Source organism: Dreissena polymorpha, chromosome 7, assembly GCF_020536995.1.
Source record: "Dreissena polymorpha isolate Duluth1 chromosome 7, UMN_Dpol_1.0, whole genome shotgun sequence".
In the NCBI taxonomy this organism is placed as follows: Eukaryota; Metazoa; Mollusca; class Bivalvia; order Myida; family Dreissenidae; genus Dreissena; species Dreissena polymorpha.
Window position 1 is genome coordinate 41,149,681 of NC_068361.1, and position 11,056 is coordinate 41,160,736.

The window sequence follows — 11,056 nt, forward strand, 5'->3', positions numbered from 1 at the left end:
TGTAATAATTATTTTAAATGCATTCTATGACTTGCTGGAAAACATAACAAAGTCATCTTAAATGAATATTCAATCTATGTCTAATCTGACGACATCCGTTATAATGCATATTTTTTTCAATATGTGCCTGCGTTCCATTATCACTTCTTAAACACCTTGTATATCTCGACTGTTACCCACGTCACCTTACCATTGCATAGCACATTCCCCTCTCGTTTTGTAGGTACCTAACTCAGCTGTTCTGGAATGCCAAGAGTTCATGAACATGGACGGGAAATGGTTTCATTCTGTGGAGAAAGAGAAAGAAACTTTGGCATCTGTTTCAACGGAGACTCAGAATTAAAAGTGAACTTGTATGACTTGCTTTTTCATATGACTTGTTCAAATTAGAGTGAGATTCCCATGCAGCTCATTTTAACTCAAAATATAATTACTAATTATCCATATCGTTGTTAATAAAGGTATAATGTATATCTTTAAAATTAAACGGTTATGGCAGAGTTCATTTTGCTTTTTTTTTAAATATTTAAAACTCTTAAAAATCATTGAATACATATTTTGAGTTAATTTAATGCAATCTTTGATTATATATCTGCAGATGTTTTATTGTTTTAATTAATGCCCTTAAAACATGTTGAATGGTCCTTCGATGCAATATTACATAAATATGTTTTCCTTTAGCCCCCTTTTTCAATTCTAATATTCATTAAGCCTCTTTTAGTGCCGGTACATCTTTATCTTCATCTTTATTATTATTTACAGGTGCCCGATAGCGCATCAAACTATTCATGTAATTTATCATAGATGTCCGATCCCGTTAAATAATATCCTTATTCATCCGCAAAGGACCCCTCTCCACATCCCCGTCAATCCCAGTAGGTGCCATAGTCCGCATATGATTAGTTTACACCTATTTATTTTAGTTCGATTGCATCAAAAGCCTCAGGCTTAATGAAACGCTCTTGAGTCCGTTTCCTGGGCCTAGAACCAGTTGTTGATGTCTTTGGGGGAGGAATGCATATAATAAGAATTGCATATTATCAAACAGGAGTCTGAGTCCACAGATACCTTCCCAATTTTGCCGATAGTCGCTATAGTACGTATACAAATATCCCATTAATCCAGATTATAGCCTGTTTCCGTATATAACAGCCCCTGTTATCCCGACAGATTCCCAATTACGTATACGTTGAAATCGGCATTAGGTGTAATTTAATGTTAAAGTTTATTACATTAGTTACAAACTTAGAAGAATTTCTTCGTCCAGTTGAATGACGCAAATGTAATTGCTCAACATGTTATTGTACATATGTATACGGTTACAATAGTTATACACGGTGTTATTCGTATTACACGCACGGAGAAACACATCATAGCAGGTGATATACAACTATCTGTTTATCCCAACAGGTGCCTGATTCCGCCATTTTGGAATGCCATGAGTTCACTGACATGACAGGAAAGTGGTTCCACATGCTTGGTGATGAGACGAACTGCGAGCGGAAACCAGAAGATGATAAATAATAACTATGCATATACGCTTGTTGTTCATTTCCATATTCTATGCTTGTATGAAGGGGATTCATTAATTTCCATGATTTATGATTTTATGTGGGGACATCATCATATTACAATATAGCGGGAACAAGTTGAAGGCACATAGAAAATAATGCGTTGCTTCGTGTTGATTTTTTGCATGTTCTATGCTTATTGTAGGGCCATATTTTATTTGTTTATAGCTGCGAAATAATCGAACAAGTAATATAAAGAAATGACAATTTGTGATCGTTGGCATGAAAAATACTTCAGTTTATGGTTTCATTCTATTGGTATATAGCGGAATGAATCCAGATATAAATAAGAAAATGGTATTTACTCTTCTTGATTTTGTGAATTAGGATTTTTTAATATTGGATATTGCCATTATTGTTTATAGCGGTAACAAATTAGACAAATTAAAACAATGTTTTGACTGTTTGATTATTTACATGTATTGTGCTTTTTATGAAGGGCGTCATTATATTTGTATATACGGTTAAGCATTAATAAGAATATTAGCATTGGTTACAACATTGGTTATAATTTCGTTCATCAATCGTTGGGAAAAACTGATTTATTTACTACTACTTTACTAGATGGTTTGTTTAAATCTGACACTTAGATTATTTTGTTAAACCATAATTACAAACAGTTTTTCTATACCTTTATAATTTAATAATTCAACTTCGTTTTCCTTCACAAACTATGATTCAAGCACACATATTTACTATGTTGGTTGTTGCAACAATTATGTATCGTGGGAACAAATAATATATAAATATATTTGATAAGATATAAATTAAACGGATAGAGATTACCTTTTTCTTTAAAAGAGAAAACAGAAAAATCTAGATGTACGTGAAAGGGTGATATATATTTTATTATGCCCCTCTTTAAAGAAAAATGTGTATATTGTTTTGCTGGCTGTCTGTCGGTAGACCTGTTGGTAGACAAGTCTAAATAGCGGTAGACCAGTTTGTTTCCGATCAATAACTCGTCAACGAATTGACGGATTGGTTTGATACTTCACATGTGCATTTGCCTTGGACAGTAGATGACCCCTATTGAAATTGGGGTCACTAGGTCAATGGTCAAGGTCACTATCACATTTAGTTAGAAAATCGTTTCCGATTAATAACTCGTCAACGAGTTGACCAATTGGCTTGATACTTCACATATTTATTGTCCTTGGACAGTAGACGAACCTTATCGAAATTGGGGTCGCTAGGTCGAAGGTCAAGGTCACTATCACACTAAGTGTGAAAATAGTTTTCGATCAATAACTCGTCAACGAATTGACCGATTGGCTTGATAATTCACATGTGCACTGACCTTGGACAGTAGATGACACTATTGAAATTATTAGGGTCACTAGGCCAAGGTCACTATCTCATTAAATGTGAACATCGTTTTCGATCAATAACTCGTCAACGAATTGACTGATTGGCTTGATACTTCATATGTGAATTGGCGACAGTAGATAATCCCTATTGGAATTGGGATCACTAGGTCAAAGGCCATGGTCACTATCACACTAAGTGTGAAAATCATTTGCAATCAATAACTTGTCAACGAATTGACCCATTGCCTTAATAATTCACCTGTGCATGGGCCTTGGACAGTAGATGACCCTTATTGAAATTGAGGTCACTAGGTCAAAAGTCACTATCACATTAAGTGGTTTCGATCAATAACTCGTAAACGAATTGACCGATTGGCTTGATACTTAACATGTGTATTGGCAATATACAGTAGATGACCTCTATAGAAATTGGGGTCATTAGGTCAAATGTCAAGGTCACTATCACACGAAGTGGGAAAATAGTTTCCCATCAATAACTTGTCAACCAATTGACCGATTGGCTTGATACTTCACATGTGCATTGGCCTTGGACAGTAGATGACCCCTATTGAAATTGGGGTTACTAGGTCAAAGTCACTGTTACACACTAAAATTGAAATCGTTTCCCATCAGTATCTCAACTGATTCACCGATTGGCTTGATACTTCACATGTGCATTGGCCTTTGACAGTAGATGACCCATATTGAAATCGGGGTCACTAGGTCAAAGGTCAAGGTCACTGTTACACACTTAGTGTCAAATTGTTTCCGATCAATAACTCGTCAACTGATTTACCGATTGGCTTGATACTTCTCATGTGAATTGGCCTTGCACAGTAGATGACCCTATTGAAATTGGGGTCACTAGGTCAAATGTCATGGTAACTGGCACAATAAGTGGGAAAAGCGTTTCTGATCAATAACTCGTCAATGAATCGACCGATTGGCTTGATACTTTCCATGCGCATTGGCCTTGGACAGTAGATGACCCCTATCAAAATTGGAGTCACTAGGTCCAAGGTCACCGTCACAATAAGTGTGAAAATTGTTTCCGACCAATAACTCATCAACGAAGTGACCGATTGGCTTGATACTTCACATGTCCATTGGCCTTGGACAGTTGATGATCCCTATTGCAATTTGGGTCACTAGTTCAAAGCCTTGCTTGGAGGGGTATATGTCTCCGACCGCGGAACACTTGTTTCATGTGGGGCGATGAATTGAGTGCAAAAAACAAGTACTTGGTTACTTCTGCTGGAGTGAAGTGGTTAGTAAGGGTTGATCTGCTTGGAGCCAAGATTGTTGTGGACTCGGGTATGCTTGCGAAACGACCCCAAGTTATAATCTTTCTGGTAAGAAATTAACAGAACTAACAGAACTATCAATAAATGTATTCATTTATACTAATCGACATTTATGTGTAATGAGATTAATACTTATTTGCATGATAAGTGATAATTTATTAGACCTATTTTACAAAGCGTTTTAAATTTGCACGCGTTTTAAATGTCGTTTAGCTTATATTTTGGTAAAATGCTTTAGGTGCGTGATTTGCTTCAATGGGTTTAACATCTCCTTCCTGTTGATTTCATCAACTAACAATGATTTGCACAATCGGTGATCACCTTTGATGTTATTTATGTGGCTAGATGATTGCAGTAGCTTTTGATAATGGGTTATTGATTGATCCGGGTTAACATCTTAATATGGAGAGGAAGCAAGTTAATTAGTAGTATTGATGCACAGTATACATTCAAATTTGAATTAGACATACATGTTAATTGGGCTGTTACATCTGGAAGAATGGGATATTTTAAGACGGTGTAAAATTATTTGTCATTGATACATCTGCGAAAATTCAAGATCATAAACCAGACAAACAGTACACACATCTTGAGACTAAATGAATTTGTAATACAGGCAGCTTTAACATCAGTATTTTAAATGACTTTCATAACCATATAACGTCTATTTAAGCATCATGGTTCTAGACGATATTTTCCATCCACAAATGTTGACGATCATCTTTTTCTACAGAGGATTTCTGTTTCGGTGGTATCTCAAATATTCCGATTTAAGGGTTACCTTTTGTAAATCCGATGTCATATATTTTGAAACTAGATGATATATTTTGAAACTAGATGATTGGTTTACCAACCCTTTATTTCTTTAAGTTGAATTTTAAAATTGTTCAATATGTTGAAAGTATGTGGATCGGTTGTTTTTGTCACTTTAAAAAAAAAGCCATTTTTGTCAAGTCCGCGTTATTTTGTTTCATTGCTAAACACGAGTTAAGTATTAGTTTGTCCGGTTTCAGTTTTGATCGTCGTACAACATGTTCACGAATTCAGAACAACGACATAACATGCTAATAATCATAAACCCTTACACATAATGTGACTGTAGAAAATATTTCTAAAACTATTTATACTTAAACAACTGCCAATAAGCAATTTATAAATAGCCCCATTCAACAGCCATTTTAGTAGGCTTCTATCAAAATGACGTTTGCATTGCAGACTTCAATTTCCAACTGAACAGCTTGATAGGTCAGCTTTTGAGTTTGGTGCTGTTATGAACTTTGCTGAAAGAAAATATATGGCAGTTTTGTTCCACTCTCTCACTTCATCAATATTTCGAGGAAACCTTGCCCAAACGGAATGTTTCTCTGCCCAAACAAATGCGGAGAATAGCTAGGGTTAAACGTTTTGTTTCACATGTAAGTAAATATATCACTCTCCATAACTCGGAAGATATAATACATGTAAGAGGCACAGTAACCAATTATTGTTTCGCTTTGTTAACTCAATCAATCATTCAAAGCAGAATCAACATTGAATTCTATCAACCGTAACGGTATCATAAATAAAGCATACCTGAACATAATGTGAAATTATTTGATGTTTAATCCATATGTCACACACGAGCATTTTTGGAAGGCCCCATAATGTGAAACTTTATTGCCTGAAACACCCGTTACGACTGCAACTCTATATTTGTCTCTTAATGTGATGTTCCTAATAAAACAAATTACAAAATGGCACATAGCAAAGGTTGTCAATTTCGAAGCAAATTTACCAAAACATTGTGCATTCACGGGCCTGATAAGCATATTTTATTAGTTTCGTTTTATACAAGATTGTCATTGATGGTCAATTGCTAAATATATTATTAAACGATTGCATACAATTAGCAGGGGCTACATAACGGTAATTACGGGCTTATCACTGGAATCGCCCAGTCATCCTTCGTCGTGATCTTAGGTCTAAACTTGCTCAGACAATATTAACCATTAACCGTTATTACCAATATACGGATATTATTTTTCGCCAGCTACAGTGCTTGTATGCGTTGAGCAGGCGAACTTCTTATCCTTCCCTTCCTTTTCAAAGAGACGAAAACCTGTACCCGCGCAATTCTAACGCAGTTCATAAACCCTAACGCAAACACAGAAGTGAAGTATGTCAATGTTTTTGTCGAGTTTATCGTCATATATGTTTATTTTGAGAACGAAAGTCAAAACATTCATGGCTACATGTTGTATATGTTCAGATATTTGCAGTAACTCCGTTGCTAAAGTTAATTGAAATGTATCTGAAACGGTGTGCAAACATTTAATATATCCGAACGTTTTAAAATATCTTACTCCACCGAAGTTCATAAGTGTAAACTTCGTCAGTTATTTGCCCACCTGGGTGAAACTATGAAATCATATCAACGTGTAATATTGATGTATACTAGTATCACAATTCCTAACACAAGTGACACATTCGAAAATAATAATAAATACATTGCTGTATATGATGATACATGGGGCTTTTGCCAGAGCATGTCCAATGAGTTCGCTGTGACTTGGTAATGATATAATCTTAATTTCTTTCACCAATTGGCAACTGGAGACAGTCCTGAAACGTCAGTTACAACATTAATTATGTATTGTCCATCACCTACTATACGGCTTTGTAACCTCAAGAGCTGCACTCTCTAAGTACTCACTGCGTTGGAAACTGATCACCAAACTGTACGAGCACACTAGCAAGATTATGTTAGAGAATTCATCCTGATACTAATAAGTGCAAAAATACAATGTCGTAGGATGTTCATGTGTCAATTTATTGTTTAAACAGTTAGAAATATCATACGTATTATTGTTTTATAAATATTCAGCATCGTATGTTTTGATTGTAATAATATGACATTCATATTAAAAAACGGTCATGTGAACGGCGGACTTTCTGACCTGAATACATGTTTGTAAAAAGTAAGCAACTTACGTGTATATTACTATGCATTACCAACAACCTCTCTCTACAAACAAGCTTTATGCCCACCCCACCCCCAGTCCCGGATCATTCTTGGTCACTTTCGCCGATCTTGATCAACAAGTCCAACGTGATGTACAGTTGACACCTACCGGCCAGGTCCTAGTATGTAGATTGGTGTCGCGCATTAGCACAACAGTAGTGTTTTAATTCCTCTTTAATTTAACAAATTATCATGAACTGTGTGTCAAAATATTAAAGCAAGTAAAGTTAGAAGTAAATATGTTAACATGATTACACATATTCGATGCATGTGTCATAGTTATGCATGTTAAGTAGTTTAGTGCAGAACAAATGTATAAAAGTAGTACAAATGAGCGATTTATTCGGGCATTGTAATCGCGCGATAATTCGGATATGTACGGCTAAAGGTATTGATTCCAAAATTTCTGAAAATGATTTTGTATTAGTATTGACGCACGTTTTTTCCAGTGCTAAGGCGACGGTGTTTATTTAGCGCGCGTGGCTGTCATTCTTGAGAGAAATATATGCCTTAATCTTTTTTCTTTTTTTATTCATTTTAAAGCATATATTGTATACATACATGTCTTTCATTTGCAATCAATGGTTTTAACAAATTATACAGAAATATGCCTTATAATGTTTTAGAACTTGATTTGTAACATTACAATCAGTGAGAACAGGATGTGTTCTAATAAATATAATAATCATTGATGTTATAAGATTAAAAAAGAAAAAACAAACTAAAATGAATTTATGAAATGATAGACTAACATAAAGATAGTAGTATATTTAAGTGGACAAGCATTATGAAAATTTAATTCGATTCCATTTTTGTTCAAAAATATGCAATGTATCATTATTGAGGGCTATTTCTTTCTCAATCTGGATTTTTAATTTCAGGCTATGTATAAAACAATCAAAATTTGGTAATTGTTTCTTGTATTTCATGTTAAAGATAAAAAGTTTCATCAATATGATAGTAAAATTCACAATATTATTACCGTCTATGGATTTTAATGAGTTAATTCCAAAACTAACATTTAAGAGGGATAGTTTAATGTTTAGTTGTTGTTGGCCAAGAAAGGAAGTCAACTGATTTCAGATAGGTTGGATGTATTTGCACTCCCAAAATAGATGTTCTATAGTTTCGATATTTTCATTGCAGAAGTCACATAAATTAGAGTTAGATAATTTGCATTTAAAAAGATATTTATTGGTGGCGATAATCCGATGTAGGTATTTGAACTGAACGTTTCTTAGTGTGATGTCGATTGTTGTTTTGTAAGACATAATAAATATTTCTTTCCAGTTTAATTCATGCTCATGGAATATATTTTGCCATTTTATTTGGAATTTGGGTAGTTCGTTAATCTTGTTGTTTATTTGTATTCTGTATAATAGCTTGTTCGGTTTTTGTTTTGTTGTGAGTTTTTCTAGAAATTGAGCTCTAATGTTTTGCGTGTTGTTTGGGTTTATAATAGATTTTATATGTGATGGAATACTTTTGATCAGCGTGTAATACATAAGGAAGTCTGTTGCTGGGATTTCATACAAGTAGCATATATTATGAAAGGAATAAAAGTCGTTTATTCGGTAATCAAATAGTTGATCGACATACTTTATGCTCTTTTCAAACCAGTTTTTATAAAAGAATGTGCTATCATTTGCGTTTATGTTTTTATTATTCCATAAAATTATTTTGCGGTTACTTTTTTTATTCTAACATATCTGTGACTTTACTCCAAGCTGATAGTATATTCGAAACAAACATATTCTTTTTTGCTACATCAAGTATTAGAGGCTCACTAATGTAACATTGAAAAATTAAAGAGCCACCATATTTGGCTAGTGTTTGTTGACAAAACAACGTCCATTTACTCTTGTTTGTGGTATCTAATATACGTTTGACCCAACTGGATTTGATTGAATTTATGAACGAATACATGTCAGTCAGTTGTAGACCTCCAAGTTCTACAGGTTGTATTAATTGTATTCGTTTTATTTTGTCAGGTTTGCTATCCCATATGAAACCAAATATAGATGTTTTTATATCTTCAATGATTTTATTATCTGTGTTTGGAAGAACAGTAAGTACATATATTAATTTCGGTAGTGCGAAAGTTTTTAATACCGGTTATTTTTCCAATTAAGGTTAGTTTTCTATGTTGCCATAATTTAAGACAGTTTTTGAATTTTTGTAGTTTGGGTAATATGTTTTTTAATATTGTTTCATTCTCATTGTTTGTGAATGTTATGCCTAACGTTGATGCCTCGTTTGCTGTCCAATTTGAATGCCTATAATTACCTACTTTTAGCACAGTGCATTTACATTTGTTTAATTTTAGTCCTGATACGTTTTCAAACAGGGTCAGTGATTCTATCAATTTGTTAAAGGAGCAAGGATTGTTAGTGCAAAAATAAGTTGCGTCATCGGCGAATAATGATTGTTTGATTTCTTCGCCTGGTTTAACGACTATACCGTTTATATTTGGGTTCGATTATATATAATGAGATAGGAATTCTATACATATAATAAATACGATGAGAGTGGACAACCCTGTCTAAAACCTCTTTTGATATTAAAAATGTCAGAGAAGAACCCACTATTTATATTTATTATACTACTTATGTCACTATAAAAAAGTTTCACCCATTTTATCATATTTTCTCCAAAGTTCATTTTCTCTAAACATGTGAACATAAAGGAATGGTCGAGGGAGTCAAATGCTTTTTCAAAGTCTGCAAAGAATATAAAACCTGATTTATTTGTGCTATTGAAGTAATTAATGCATTCTTGTATCAATCGTACATTTTCGCCGATATAGCGTCCTTTTATAAATCCGGATTGTGAACTTGAAATAATCGAAGGTAATATTTTTTTAATTCTATTTGCGATGCTTTTTGTTGCAATTTTATAGTCATTGTTTAATAAACTTTTAGGGCGCCAATTTGATAAGGTTTCTAGGTTTTTTCCAGGTTTAGGGATAAGTGATATGATACCTTGTTTTTGCAGAACATTTAGATTTCCATTATTGAAAGAGTAGTTTAGGGAGTTGATTAAATGTTTTAATCTCATTCCAAAATATTTTGTAAACTTCAATTTTTATACCATCTGATCCCGGACTTTTATTATTTTGCATTTCTTTAAGTGCGTTCCCACATTCGTATTCAGTAAGGAGTCCTTCACATGAGTGTTTTCATAATCATTTAGAGTTGATTCAGGAGTATTGAAATTTGTGTTAGTTGAGGTTTGCTTCTTTTTATAGAGGTTTTCATAAAATAATCGTTGTTCTTCTAGAATTTGTATTCTATTGGTTACTTCAATATCATTTACGACAAGTTTGTGAATGGGTTTTTGTTCACTTTTACGTTTTTCGATGTTTGCAAAGTATTTTGTATTTTTTTCATTGTGTTCTACGTGTTTAGCTCTTGGCCTTAGGATTAGTCCATTTAGTTGTTCATGATAAATGTCTTCTAATACTTGTTTTTTAAATGTAGTTCACTTTCAATACTGGCTTTGTCGATGATATTAGTGTTATGTAGTTGTGTTTGTAATTTTTCTGTATCATGTAGTGTTTTTTTCTTCAAGTTTGCGTGTTTCTTTTTGTTTGAATGATGTGTATCTTATTGTTGTATTGCGTATGTTACCTTTTATAATCTCCCATAAAGTATTTGGGTTTGCATCATTGTTGTTTTGTACGGTATATGTTATTTCCTGTTTTATTTGGGCTTGATATTGAGCATCTAATAATATGCTGTTATTTAATTTAAAATAGCCCGGCCCTCGTTCTGGTTGAATGTTGTTTAGTTTGAGAGCAACAAGGGAGTGGTCAGTCATGAAACCTGGTTTGATGCAATAATTGTCGATTATATTACATAATGATTCCGA

The 11,056-nt window shown here is 33.7% G+C and overlaps 1 protein-coding gene across 2 annotated transcripts in view; it reads left to right on the top strand.

The window, feature by feature from the left end:
* The window catches only part of LOC127837659 (L-proline trans-4-hydroxylase-like), a 38,303-nt gene extending 36,326 nt beyond the window's left edge, over nt 1-1,977 (top strand). Inside the window, exons 9-10 of one of the 2 annotated variants that reach the window (XM_052364911.1) lie at nt 224-353; nt 1,411-1,977. In XM_052364911.1, coding sequence (XP_052220871.1) covers nt 224-343 — 120 coding nt within the window. In that variant the 3' untranslated portion in view covers nt 344-353; nt 1,411-1,977. The remainder of the gene's footprint in view (nt 1-223; nt 354-1,410) is intronic. The other variant, XM_052364912.1, reaches the window with a different exon arrangement.
* The last annotated feature ends 9,079 nt before the right edge of the window (nt 1,978-11,056 follow it).